The 14,852-nt window shown below is 38.3% G+C and overlaps 1 protein-coding gene across 3 annotated transcripts in view; it reads left to right on the top strand.

Annotated features, from left to right (window-relative positions):
• FMN1 (formin 1) overlaps window positions 1–14,852 on the top strand; it is a 356,128-nt gene that overhangs the window by 328,442 nt on the left and 12,834 nt on the right. For all 3 annotated transcript variants that reach the window (XM_045016469.1, XM_045016468.1, XM_045016470.1), the window contains 2 exons: window positions 1,617–1,668; window positions 7,387–7,536. In XM_045016469.1, coding sequence (XP_044872404.1) covers window positions 1,617–1,668; window positions 7,387–7,536 — 202 coding nt within the window. The remainder of the gene's footprint in view (window positions 1–1,616; window positions 1,669–7,386; window positions 7,537–14,852) is intronic.

Genomic DNA, 14,852 nt, shown 5'->3' with positions numbered 1-14,852 from the left:
ATCAGGCTACTTTTAGTATCTCAGATGGGTATTCAGCAACTGAAGCACCCAAAATCACTTGTCACTTTTAAAAGTCTTGGCCATGGTTTTTAAAAAGCAAGTATACACTGTACATTGTAATTTTGGGACATATATTTCCACTTTGTCAGCTTCCTGAACAAAGTGTAATATTAGTGTGAAATGGATGAAGTTATTAACTACTCTTTAGTTCTTTAGTGTCTATTCAGCAACATCCAATGGTACGTCCTGTAAGAACAGATTAAGGGCAGGTCTACACTATGGGGGAAAATCGATATAAGATATGCAACTTCAGCTACGTGAATAATGTAGCTGAAGTCAAAGTATCTGATATCAAATTACTTACCGTCCTCACGGCGCGGGATCGACGTCCGCGGCTCCCCATGTCGACTCTGCTACCGCCGTTCGCGTTGGTGGAGTTACGGAGTCGACATGAGCGCGTTCGGGGATCGATATATCGCGTCTAGATGAGACGCGATATATTGATCCCCGAGAAATCGATTGCTACCCGCCGATACGGCGGGTAGTGAAGACATACCCTAAGGGTATATCTACACAGCACTTTTGTTAAAACTTTTGTTCGGGGGTGTGAAAAAAACACACACCCCGAATGACAAAAGTTTTACTGATGAAAAGTGCCAGTGTGGGCGCTTCATCAGTAGGAGATGCTGTCCCAGCGATGAAGCTGCTGTGCCTCATTGTGGGTGGTTTTATTTTCTCACCAGGAGAGCTTTCTCCTGGTGACAAAGAGTGGCTTCACAGTGCACCTTACAACAGCACGGCTGCAGCGGCACAGATGTGTTGTTATAAGGTGCGCAGTGTAGATATAGCATTAATCTTACAAGTTTTAGTCTCTAATAATAGATAAATGAGTTATTTTTAAAATGGAAATAAAAATAGTAATTTGCATTACATGGGAAGAAGTTGCAATATAAAATGGCTAAGGCTATGATTTTGTCATGGATATTTTTAGTAAAAGTCATGGACGAGTCACAGGCAATAAACAAAAAGTCACGGAAGCCCGTGACCTGTCCCTGATTTTTACTAAAAACATCCTTGACAAAATGGGGAGGGAAGATCCAGCACCCTGCTGCACCCTCACCCCCACCACCTCCACAGTGGCTGGAAGCTGCAGGGACCCCAGTGGCTAGGAGGGGTCCCCCTCTACTCTGCAGAGCTGGGAGCTGCTGGGGGGGCTCTGCCAGTGGTGGAGTCTGGGGAGCTTTGGGGGCCCCCGGCCGCTGAGCAGCTCCAGAGTCCCTCTGCTGCCCACGGATGCTGGGCAGCTGCGGGGTCCTCAATATCACGGAGGTCGCTGGAAGTCTCAGATTCTGTGACCTCTGTGACATAATCTTAGCCTTAAATATGGTGGACTAACTATTTTAGACATTACTTTCAAAATCTCAGTATTCCCTACTGAAAAAGTCACTTATTGAAAATATGGGCCATAGCTGAAAAATAATGAAATGTTTATTGTTATCCGTAATATGCAAGCCCTCAAACCTGAACATAAAAAAATGTGTACTATAAAGAATAATTTAAAATAAAGTACAATAGTCAGACCTTTATTTAAAATACCAATATTTTTCCATTTGCAGCTAAAGAAGAACATAAGACAGAAGAGAGCTGTTTGGAAAATGCACAAAAAAGGTAAGTTCTCCAGTCCTTTCAAACAGATATTTGACCAAAATGAAATATGTTATTGATCCTAGGAATTCAACAGGAATTAAATAGGAAAGGCTACTGTCGTTCAAAACAGTATTCAGTGTCATACTAGGATGTGAAACAAGTGAGTTGAACCAAATAATCTACTGAATGTGCAGTTTTAATTTTTTTTTCATCAGTGAGTTGAATCTTGGTCTCTCCGAATAATTTAATAAATAATTCACTTCTTTATTCAGTGAAAATGTATTGAGGTGCCATTTTACTCATACACCATCTAGATTGCAAAATAGACCATACTGGAAGCTTGTGAAATTTAAAAAATGTTAATGTAAGAGCATTTACCCATGTCATATTTTAGTAACAGGAGACAGGCATAAGGAGGAAAAGTCAGTGAAGTTGATAGTTTCAAAATAGATCACAGATTGTAACACTTGTTAAGTTTTGTTCATGTGAAGCTTCTACCTTCCATGTTATTGTATGCTAGCTATACAACTACTTGTAAATGAACTGAATGAGGCAAATTTTAGTTGTTAGCATTTTTAGTAGCTTTGTGGTGACAATATTGTCTGGCTCTTAAACATGAAAAATGTTAGATTTATTCTTATCTATAAAAACTACAGTTTTGGCTTGTTATGTTCTTTGCGGGGGGGTTGCAATATTCAAATAAGATTCAATAAGCTCTAACTTGTTTAGGAGAATAGAGTTTACACAGGATAAAATATTTACTTTTCTTCAGAAGTTTTGAAGGGCACACATAAAAAACCCAAGCAATAGACAACATCAGACATGACATCTCTAATCTGGAAAAAATACTGTAGATACTCGTTCATAAGCCAATTTTTTTTGGTAAAAAGATGAAGCATCAAAGAGTGGGGGTCGGCTTATCAATAGGTCTACACCAAATTTTGATGATTTTAAGCTTTATTGAATTATTGCATTGAATATCTAATACATTGTCATTATAGATCAGGGGTTGACAAACTTTGTCACCCGGCCCGTCAGGGTAAGCCACTGGTGGACCGGGACGTTTTGTTTACCTGGAGCATTCACAGACACACAGCCCCACAGCTCCCACTAGCCACAGTTCGCTGTTCCCAGCCAATGGGAGCTCAAGGAAGTGGCAGCCAGCATGTCCCGTGGCCCATGCCGCTTCCCGCAGCTCCCGTTGGCTGGGAATGGCAAACCGCAGCCACTGGGAATGAGGGGCTCCATGACTGCGGACACCAGGGGCGGCTCCAGGCACCAGCACGCAAAGCGTGTGCTTGGGGCGGCAAGCCGCGGGGGGCGCTCTGCCGGTCGCCACGAGGGCGGCAGGCAGGTTGCCTTCAGCGGCATGCTTGAGGAGGGTCCGCTGGTCCCGTGGCTTCGGTGGACCTCCCACAGGCGTCCCGCCGAATCCGCGGGATCAGGGACCTCCCGCAGGCAAGCCGCCGAGGGCAGCCTGCCTGCAGTGTTTGGGGCAGCAAAATACCTAGAGCCGCCCCTGGCGGACACTCCAGGTAAACAAAACGTCCCTGCCTGCCAGAAGTTTACTCTGACAGGCCGGGAGCCAAAGTTTGCCAACTCCTGAAATATAGGGTCGACTTATGAAAGGGTCCCAAAGTTTTTGCCATTTTTACCTATCCATCTTGGGGGGTCAGCTTATAAACAAACAAGTTAATGAACAAGTATATATGGTATTTAGCCAAAAATTGTATGTGCAAGGCCATTATTACAAACAAACAGCAAAGCACAGGTATATTGCAATGCTTCTTGTCTCACTCCCAAGCCTAGAATTATCTCTTTGGGAAAGTGCAGCCAGATCTTCAATGTCCAAATGAGGTTAGGAGCTTGTCTTAACATATCATCTGAAAGACAGGTGTAGATTTGTCAGCATAAATTTTGGCCTGATGAGAAATAGCATATTCATCTTTATTGTGGCCTCCGTGTGTGTGCATTGTTTTATATGCTCATCTTGCAGGCTTGAGATGTGTATCTGATATGCAAAATTGGAAAACATAGCATTTGAAAATGCTTTCATCTAAAACTGTTCAGAGTTACTGTCTCTCTTTTTCTTTTTTTCTCATGACTAACTGAAATTTTACATACAAGAATTTTCTGTTTTCCTTCTTAGAATGCAGTCAAATCTACTTCTGGTGTTATATTCGCTATCAAATCATTCGCTGTTACAATTGTTGTATCTATGTAGCTCTAAAATAAAAGCCTTGCTGCTCTGAGTTTAAAATGATGGATGGGTGTTTACTAAAGTATTCCCATCTGTAGCTGTTAATTATTCTTTTCAATGTCCTAATATTAAGTGTGGAGATTGAAGGTGATTTATATTAGCAAAGAGATAGTAATTCCCCATTACCAATAGTGCTTGAAAAAGAAAATATAGATCTGGACACTCAGCTTGCGTGAATGAGCATAGCTCTGTTGAAGACAATGGAGATATGTCAGTACACCCCAGCTAAAGGTCTGGCTCAGAGTCTTTAGAATTTAAAAGTATAAAATTAAGATAAATTGTATACAGTCTAATTTTATTTGTACTGATCTATTGCTAGTTATATATGACATGGCAAAGTCCTGAGTGTTTAAGTTGTTTACCTGTGATGTATTTTATCAAAAATTACTGTTATGGACTTTCAACCTTAATTCCATTTTAACAGTTTCTTGTTTCAGAGTTTCTTTGCATTTTTTAACCTATTCAAAATGTCATACATGAACAGTAAACATGTTTGTAATGATTTGAATCCATGCAATATCAGCCTTAAATCATTTCAGAAATCATTTTAACTATTAGGGTGAGATTCCCAGTTACATTCTAGCTGCTTTGCACCATTCTGCTGCAGAGCAAAGCAGCTAGAGGTACTGATAAATTGACCCTTACTTTGCAATTGGCTGATTGGTTTTAGTTATCTGGGAAACAGGTTTGTTTTAATTATTTTAAAAATCTATCTATGTGCCAAGTAATCCTCCAGGATATGAAAGGATGTAGTTGAAAGGATCTATTATTCACTTTTAATGGGTAATAGTTATTTATAAAAGCCTGGAGGCAGACTGGGCAGCAGAAGGCACAAGGTAGGTGAGAGCAGGGCTATGTAGGAGGGAGGGGTGATAGAGGATGAAATTGGGAAGAGGGGAAGGTGGGGGGATTCAGTGGAAATGTTGAGGGTGGATGGATAGGCCAGGAATTTACTTTGGGGCCTGAGATAGGGAACTGTATTAGTGCAACTGGTGCTGCATGAAGGTGGAACCTTAGAAGGAATTGTCTCCCTCCTATAATGGTTCCTCTTTTGCTCCTGCCTCAGCTCCCCTAGCAGGAGATGCACAGTTAGGGCAACCAGATTTCCTTAACTCTGCCCTGTAGCGATACCATGCTATCAACTTTTAATTCTGATTAAGGCATTTTAGAATCTGTGATCCTAGATTATGCTAAACTGATTTTTAAAGATGCATCAGCTATTTGTTTTTCTGTTTCCCCCTCACTCCCACCCTCTCCCATAATTCTGATGGTTTGAAAATATGAATAATTAACCTTAAATCATTTTCTAATTTTTAACTCTTGTTCATATTCACCACTGTGCTCTTGCTACTCAATGCCACTCTGTAGAAGCACAAATAGCCAAAGTATACTGACCGGTTCAATTGAATTTCCAGTTGCTTTATTTTGTAAAGCAGCTACACCATATATGCTCTGGCTTCCCCAGAGTAACTGCTGTAATTTTGAGGAAGATACTCTGTATTTTTCATATATAGCAAAGTGTATAAAGCCCTGCTTTAAGTGCAAAACTCAACCTTAACCATGGGGCTAGATATACATGGGGCTAGATACACACAAAAATTTTGGCAACCCTGAGCATCACCATTCTTAATTCTCAAAGCCTAGATTAGGCCTCTAGGCTCCTTATACAATGAATAGAGGGAGAAAGGTGCATCAGAATGAGACTGACAAAATCCAGCATGCTAGGTAGCTCTTCACCTAAACTAGCCAATGGGAGATGCCAAGACAAGGAGTGAGTGCTAAGCCCCATCTTCTTTTGGAGATAAACATCTAAATCCAAGCTTCAGGGAGGCACTTGGGATTCTCAGTTGCAAACCCTCTATTAGAGTTAGGTGCCTATGCTGTTACTGAAAGAAATCCTGGGGTTAGGGAAGGCTGTTTAGTGTATGCTCACCTATAGGGGCCCAAGCCACTAAATGTACTAAGAGTTTGCCTACCAGATTGGACCCTGGAAGTGAGTTAGACAGAGAACTTTCCCCAGTTTGTAAATCACTCTGGGATGTGTGTCTGGACACCTGGTGTGGAGTTGCTGTGTCATGCACATTGACAGAAACATAGGTGCCCAGGAAAATTTTACTACAAACATATAGGCACTTTGTGAGTTTAGGCACCTACAGGATTTGGTGGCAGCTGAATGAGGGATTTGTGAATTCCAGTGGGAACTGATTCTGGGATTTAGGTGTCTAAAGTGTCAGGTAGGCACCTAAGTCCTTTTGTGAATCTATCCCATAATGTGGATCTATGTAAATGAATCCGCTAATACGGGATGAGATATCTGCCCAAAGATGAGTTGAAGGCCGTTTGTTGAACTTAAATTTTATTGTTTGTAGACCATGTAAAATTTTTAAAAAACCTTTTATTTTAAAAAGCTTAATTCTTGAATACAGGAAGCTAAAAACCATCGATAGATGTTAATAAGCACATTACTTCCCTTTCCCCAAATGTAGTTGGAGTTTCAAGAAAAGTGAATTCTCTTGAAAGATTTTCTTATGTTGCCTTTACTGTTAAGCCATGATATTGTTTTTAATCATTATCAGCAAAACTACCCTGACAGATATTTTTAATTTGGAAAAAAAACTGATTCAACCTTAACAAAAGCAAAACGAATTTGTAGATTCTATTGTTTCAGGTTGGACACCTCATAATCATGATCATGGAATCAATTACCTGTTTATCTATGAAATGTGATACAATAATGGTTCAAATGCATATTGCACAATAACTTAAAACACCACAAAACTATGTTCAACAGGAAAAGAGTTTTTTAGAAATACTCAGATACACTGCAAAAATGCGTTAGCTGTAATATAGAATAGTAAAGTATTACAACACTGGCAATAAAACTAGCCTATTATTACTGCTTTTATCAGCTTACTAGCCCCCTGGGAAGGTATGAATCACTTTCATTGTGTTATCTCTTTGCAAACTAGCTATTGGCACTGACTGTGGCATTTGTGCTGCTGCACTGAGCTCCATTAGTACCTGAAAGTCTCTAAACTAGAGATCAGGTGACACTTGATTTCCTTTTTGGTGATAATTATTTCTGGTTTGGCATACAACTCTTCTGTCAGCCTTTAATCAGAAAAATAACACCAAAATAGCTACCCTTTCAGCTTTGCAGAATAAAAATGTTAGTTAACAAGTTTAACTTGAAATTCAGGTAAATAAATTATGATTATTAAAAGTGAGTGCCTTTGCTTTCCGTACATGACATACGTCAATGGTGTCTTATGCACACACACAAAAAATTATCCTCCTAGGAGAAAAAAGTAGGTGTTGGAAGGTTAGTTACACTTGGCATGAATTGCTGCTATGGTTTCCAGAGTTAAGGGGAAGTTATGGTAATTATCAGCCTTGGCTACTGAGTCAGGAACCCGCCCTCAGGGAAACTAAGCTTCCCCAGTGGATTTTACGTGTTGACAGTTTTTTTTCCCCTGTAGCTTTGAAGAAACAGTGGGATACTTTGGGATAAAGCCAAAGTCTGGTGAGAAGGAGATCACACCAAACTACGTTTTCACTGTGTGGTACGAGTTCTGCAGCGACTTCAAGACCATTTGGAAACGAGAGAATAAAAACATTTCCAAAGAAAGGTAAGGTTCTAATAAAGTCATTAATACTATTTCAGATGTCTGGGAAACTGTTCCTTCTCAACCAAACAAATTATACTCCCATATTTCACAGGCGTCGTTGTTTTCTTTCAGATCAAATGGGCATCAAGGAAAGATTATTTCCTCAGGGTACGCAGGAAAATTCACCAAAGGCATGCTGTCCCCACACAAAGATAAACACATATAATCTGATAAATTACACTTTCTTAACCCCTTCCAATTACTAGCTAGTAAAATGAAAGGGGAGCTATGCTAATTTGTAACAGATTGCTTCTCTGTGTATTTTCATGTTGAACTAGTCTAAATGAGGCGATATTGCTGTCGCAGACAGTATAGACAAATAAAAGTGAATGCTTTTCCAGTTAATATACTGCACTTGCATCAAAGGGAAGCCCCTGAGATTCAAGCCACACTTAGCACAGTGTTGAAGCCCCACATTGAATTTACAGCACTACTTCTGACTGTTGGTATCCTGCTGAGGACATCAAACTGCATGCCGCTAGATCTCACCACAGTCTCCTGATTTTATTAGTTTGAGTAAAAAAATAAAATAAAATAGAAACCCCACAGCTCTGAGCCTGATTTAAAAAAAGAGAGAGAGGCTGATCTTTTTTTAAAAAACAGAGGAAAAAATCTGTTGTATGCAAATACTCCACGGTGACCACATATTTTTGCATTGAAAAAGTACTGAATGGGTTGTAGTACACTCAGACTTCAGAAAAAATGTATAACTCATTTTCAGTGCAAAATATAAATCTGGGTGCATGTTCCAAATTCAACTCAGTAAAATAAGAAAACATACTTCTGGAGAACATATTGGTGAGAGTAGTAAATGCACTAGTGCTTAAGTTGTTCATTTTGCTCTAACTCACAGTGAATTGTTGGATTGACTAGTTGGTATTGAACAGGTTAAAGGCCAACTTTTAAGACATGTCAGAAAAATCATAAATTCCCAAATATATTTAAGCCCTATGAATATTTTTCAAATCTGGTGTTAATTACCGATAATACAGTTTGTAAAAACTTAAACAGCAGAACATTCTGGATCATTCATTTAACAGCATAAAAAAATAAATTAAAATTCTTACATCATGTAACATGTACAAGGGTATCTTTTATATTTGCTTGTGGCTAATTTGACAGGTTATACATCTGAAACTATATAAAATCAATTGGCATTTAGCAGACTGCCATAGACTTCCACAATACAATAGCTGGATGTATTTTCTGTCCTTTTAGTATCATTCCGTTGCTAGTCATGGGGAATATAAATTAATGTACAAAAAAAAAAAAAAAAGATCGAGGCCACACATCCTTTCCTTTTTCATTTATATAGTACCAGGATTCTGACTGCATACCAATGGCCCTTCAAAGAAACTGGTTTAAATACCCATGTAAAGGCATAAACATTGCATTAGACATCTTAATAGAACGTTTCAACTATCTTTAATATATTATTCAGCTATTTTTGTTTGTAAGTAAAACTATCCACCATCATTTTGCCTGTTTCATTGCTAAGATACTGTCAAAATGTTAGCACACTGTCATTCTATTTACAAATAAAAAGGTAGTATAGATGTCTGATCCATTCTGCTAATGGGTCTGATGTGATCTTTATTCCTGTTCATGAATATAAAGCAGTAGCCAGTATAACACAAAGCACCAGATTTTAAATTCATAAACACTTCAGATTCACATAGATAATATTTTTTAGTTTGTTTCAAATTATTTTATTAGAATATTATTAACCTTCAAAAGCTTTGTTTGGGTTTTGTTTTAGTTTTTTAATTTAAAACCTGGGTGATTCATCAAGACAATCTGCTGCTGAAATGAAGAGCCTCATGAAATAACTAAATTAGAATGATGGAAAAACTGTTTTCATCATCTTGTAAAGTCATGACCCTTTAAAGGTTCTGTTTTACAAAGTGTGAGACTGACACTTCACCAACCGCTGTCCAGGAATAAAAAGTTGAAAGAAATTTAAGTAGCAATCACTGTACATTGTGAAGTAGACTTTTTTAGTTTTCTTTTTATTGCAATAGTAGACTTTAATAACCTTAGTATGATAGGAATGGACAGCTGTCTTCTGTAGCTGGGTAAAGCTAATTAATTCAATGCACAATTTGTTTTGCATTTCTACATGTTTATAATTAAAATGTAAAAAAGATACATATTTATCAGTAACAAATTCTTCTTGTGTCTCGGGAGGAAATATTGTAGAAGCAGAATAACTAGCTTTAGTCAATATTTTAAAATTTGGGGGTCATCAATTAGACACTTAAATATTTATTTAGGCACCTAAATAACTGACACCTAAACAATCTTTGGAGGTAAATTCAATGTGAGCTGCAGATCTTTGGCTTATCCTTTCTTAGAATTAGTCCAGTTATGGAGATGCATAAATGTGGATTTCATTGTCTAGCTTTTGGAACCCAAATGTGAAGACTTTGCCCTGAGTTTTTTTCTGTCACCATCTAAAAATTTGATTGATTATAATTAGTATAATTAGCAGCTAAAGATTTCTGAAAGTACAGAAAAAGAGGTTAATAGTACCCTTAACTAAAGGATAGACTCAGCTGCAAGATCTTGTTTTGTCTAAAAACTACTTGACTTCTAAATGTAACAAAACTGTAGAAATCTAATTAGATTTCTATCCAGTGTTTTTTAGTAGCGGAAACACTTTAACCATGCTGCCCTACACTTAACTGACCATGAAAATAAGTTAGCTGCTTGCAAAATATAGTTGAATTATTGTGTCTTTCCTGGACAAACTCTGCACATCATTTAGGAATCCGAAACAGAGTTATAGATGTAGATATTAAAACTACATGTGTATAATAAATAAATGACTGTAGAGATATGTAGAATTTTTTCAAAATAAATTCCCTATATAGGAGTACTTTCCCTTTCAGACATACACACTAACACTGGAAGAAATGGTAACTATAATACCGTAAAATTTGCTTTGAAGATCACCTCTTTGTAAAGAGAATCTGTCTAGAATGGCCACTTCCCCTTCATCCGCTAGATATATTTTCATGTAAATGCACCATAACACCAACCACATGTTGGGGACATTGAAGACTGCATTTTCCACAAGTCCAATTATTTTATTGGCAGCTTTTTAATATGTACATCTGTATGTACATCTGTATGTCCAAACTATGAAGTTTCTTCATACACATCTTTCTTCTTTTTTCAAAAATTTCTCATGCTAATTAAATTGAAGAATACATTTTAAGTTACAAAGCAAACAATATTTTGTGATAACAAGCCAATATCTCTCCAGATCTAATTTATATTTAATTCCATCTTCATTCTTTTGATAGGACTATTGCTTTTTTATTGGCAGTCGGTGTGCAAAAGAAGTCAGAAGATATTACCTTTAAATACCTTTAAAGGGCTATGCTAGTAAATATATAATTTAATTTACAAAAAGTAGTAAACAGCCTACGGCATCAGATAAACATTATTTTTATAAGTAATTCACATTGAGCAGTTGCATCAGACACACATTGTGGTTAAGGGTGTCCAAGTACAGCATGATAAGAATTGTGTAGTAAATGCTAATACAGCATTTCTCTATAAATATGAAAATATTTAATCATGAAAGAACTCCTTGCTGTTGATGTGCTCCCAGTATTTGTGATCAGTTGCATTCACATGACCAGGATAGTTTTAGAGCTGAGTTAGGCCACCTATTTCAACTTGTTTTTATATGAGTCTTCATAGCTCAGTAGCAGATACCGGAGGAGAAAGAGAGACCCTAGATTTGTCTCAAAGGCTGGAGAAGGCATGATTGTTATTTAATGAACATTGTCTTATTCTCAATACTATACAAAACATAGAAGAAAGTGTGATCCCTGGCCTTAATTCAAATGTCTCTTTCTTACATCCTGAATTTCATTCCTGCCACTGAGCACTTTGATGGTCCCAATTAAATCTTGCTACGTAGTAATGTCATTGTCAAATTCACTGCTTTCTTAGTCCCATTTCAAACAGTACTACATCAACACACACTAGGGAACTTTTAGTACATGTGAGCAGATTCCTTACAGATAATTAATATGTGACATGCTGGTGTGCAATAGAATGTACACTCCAGCTGATGCACAGTGTAGACAAGCCAATAGTCACAGAGACGAACCATTCTGGATTAATCCCCAAGAAAAGCAGATAGCTCTGAATGTGACAATTCAGGTAGCTAGTAATAAGTAGCAAAGGGCCTTAAGTCAGAAAGGGAGGAGGAGGAGGAAGGCTTTGAGTTCCAGGCAGACTCCAGTCAATTTCTGTCTCTGCTAGAAGATGCCGTTGGCTTTCAATGCACACCTAAATCTTCCAGCCAACTTTGGTGTTATGTTTACCAAGTACAGAGTGATTTACTTTGACTGCTTGACTGATTATGCCTATGGTAATACACTCCTTGCTTGTAATATTATGTGATCCATAGGAGAAAGACTGTAAATAGAAAAAGATCTTATTGGTGCAAAAACTCTTACAGTATGTAATTAGTCGTTTTTAATATTTTTAGTATTCAAATTAACCTAAAACATGATACTCATTTGTGTGTAATTAACTTATTGTGATTTCTCAGAAATAATTGCCAGAGTAGAACTGTTAAATCTTATTCTCATTCTCACTACTACAGTGAGTGGGGATGGGAGAAAGCATCTTTGCTTTTCTGTGGGAGGTTGGCCTGAGAGCAGAGTGGTGACTTTGTGTTTTGGAGGTGCAGTCTTGATTTTTGAGGCGTTTGTTCCAGGTGTTCAGCTTGACCCCATACTTGCTGATATCTCTTCACAAGAGAAAGGTGTTAACCTAGTTTGGCTAGGTTTAAAAGCCAGTCATCAGCAAACATAGGAGCAGAGGTGAAAGTAAGCTGGTACAGCGTACTGGCAAGAGCCAGTACACCGTGCTGGACCGCACTGGCTTCCGCGGCAGGGATTTAAAGGGCTCTGGGGCCAGCCCTTTAAATCTCCGCCCGCGGCTCCGGTGGCCGGGCTGGGGCTGGGATTTAAAGGTCTCAGAGCTCCCCGCCACTGCATACACAGGAGGTCAGACTGGATGATTTGGTGGTCTCTTCTGGCCTTAAACTGTCCAAGTCTATGACCAGTTATGGTTTTCAGTTTCACTAAAAACACTAGTCCTTGTCCTAGCTGAGCATTAGCAAGTTTTACCCATGAAACGAGCACAATGGTAGTGTACATGTTTTATTTTTTAAAATATTATCTTACTGCAAAAAGAGTGTTATTAAAATCCTTTACATGTTTCTCAAAAGTCAATTTTTTTAAAACAATGGCATTTAATATGATGATGGGGATCTTACTTCTATATAGAGCCAAAAGCATTTAACATTTTAACTGACTATCCAAACTATTTCTCCTGGACATCCTATCTAATCTGTGACACCCACACAGCACCAGTGGAATGGAACAGGAAAGTTGCTAATTAGCACTGAGCTGTACTACATATTCATTTAGAACAAGAGCCAGATGAGACTTCCATGAGAATTTAAGTAGGCTCAAGTTAATTATTCAAGTTGTAATTTTCCCAGGAAGCACACCAAGTGTAACACCAGACAAAAAAAGCCCTGGAATTCTTGTGTTCAGGGCCAAGTGATCAAGACTTCAGGTTTACATCTCATCCAAAGAATCCCAAAGCTAGACTCTGCTTAGCTTGTGCAAATTATTGGAATCACCCTGCAAGGTGATATGGCTTTAAGCTGTATGGTGTTAATAGTTATTACAGGTTTGTAAAAAAATGAATGATATCTTATGATACTTTTATACTATCATGGTGTTCCAAATAAAATGTGGATATCTTATTTATCAGCTTCTGATGGGAAAATAGTTAATATTATTTTCAATATTATGTGCAGTTTGTAGGCAAGTCATTTCAATGTCATTCACCATGTGTTCATCCCACCGAGAGCACAATCAGACTTTGATCCTGATTAGAGCGTCTAAACATTACTGAAATACTGCTGTGTTAATAATCTGATTGGCATTTTATTAGACCTTTCACATAGTGTGTTAATGACAGCATAACACATTGTCTCATAAATGCCACATATAGTTTCACAATATTACTGGAATCTGGCCTCCTTACAGTGTTTAGAAGACTGTACATTGCAAATCACCTTTAAACTAAATATTACTATTTCCTCATGAGTCCTTAGGGCTCTTCCTTATTGGTTTGAACAGTACGAATAACCAGTGTCACTGCCATGTGTTCTACTGTAAAAAAGGAAGTGTCAGTGACCCTCTTCTCATTACTGGGGTAACCATCTCCCTTCCCAGCTTTTCTTCACCTTCCTCCCCCCTACCCCATATAAACTTCAGAGACACGTTCTCTTACTTCTGATCTCTTCCATGTTCTTCATACATTATCCAAAACAATGGATGGCGATCAGGGTGAGGTTCCATGTGTTGCTGTCTTTGTGACTGTGGTGATTGTTGTTTGTATTATGGTAGAACCCATTATGCTAGGCACAACACTGACACACACATGATGGTCTCTGCCCCAAATATCTTATTTAAGTATATGATGGGAGGCAACAGATGGAGACAAAAAATGGGATTATGCTTAGTGTAATAAGCGGCAGCTGAGGTACACCAGTAGTTGAACCATTATCAAGTGTTTTATAGGCATCACAACCTAAGTGGGTTTTAAGGAGAGATCTGAAAGATGTTAATTAGATTGCTTTGGCGATTTTTTTCAAGACATTCTTGAAAAAACATTCCTCCCAGACAGAAGGGGCAGCCTAGAAAACAGGTGAAGGTGCTTGTGGGGAAATTTGACCAAAGAACATTAAAGACTGGCATCATTCGCAGAGTGAAGTCAGAGTTTGACTGCTCTATATACTTCCCTTCACTCTCAAAAGCTCTATATGGTAGTTTGTGCATGAGTGAAGGGGGAAAAGGGAGCCAAGTTTGGCTAGGTTTAAAGAATGTTGTGATGTGGTCAAAGTGATGAGTTTTGCTTTTTTGCAGCAGCATTTTGAATGGATTTAAGGGCGTCAAAATGGCATTTGTTAAGCCCAGAAAGGAGTCGGTTGCCATAGTCAAGATATAAGCTAATGAGGGTTTGTACCAAAGTTTTAGCAGGATGAACAGAGAGGATGGATCTTACAGATGTTTTGCAGGAAGAGCTGTCAGAGTGGATATGGTTTAGACAGAGGGACAAGAGAAAGAGGATACACAGATTACAGGCCTGAGTGGCAGGGAGGATAGTGTTGGTGTCCACAGAGTATGAGAAAATGGTGTGTGCCTTCCTTGCAAGGTCCTCTGTCAGAATTC

Source organism: Mauremys mutica, chromosome 4 (genome assembly GCF_020497125.1).
Source record: "Mauremys mutica isolate MM-2020 ecotype Southern chromosome 4, ASM2049712v1, whole genome shotgun sequence".
Taxonomy (NCBI): domain Eukaryota; kingdom Metazoa; phylum Chordata; order Testudines; family Geoemydidae; genus Mauremys; species Mauremys mutica.
This window is presented reverse-complemented; position numbering and strand designations above follow the sequence as displayed.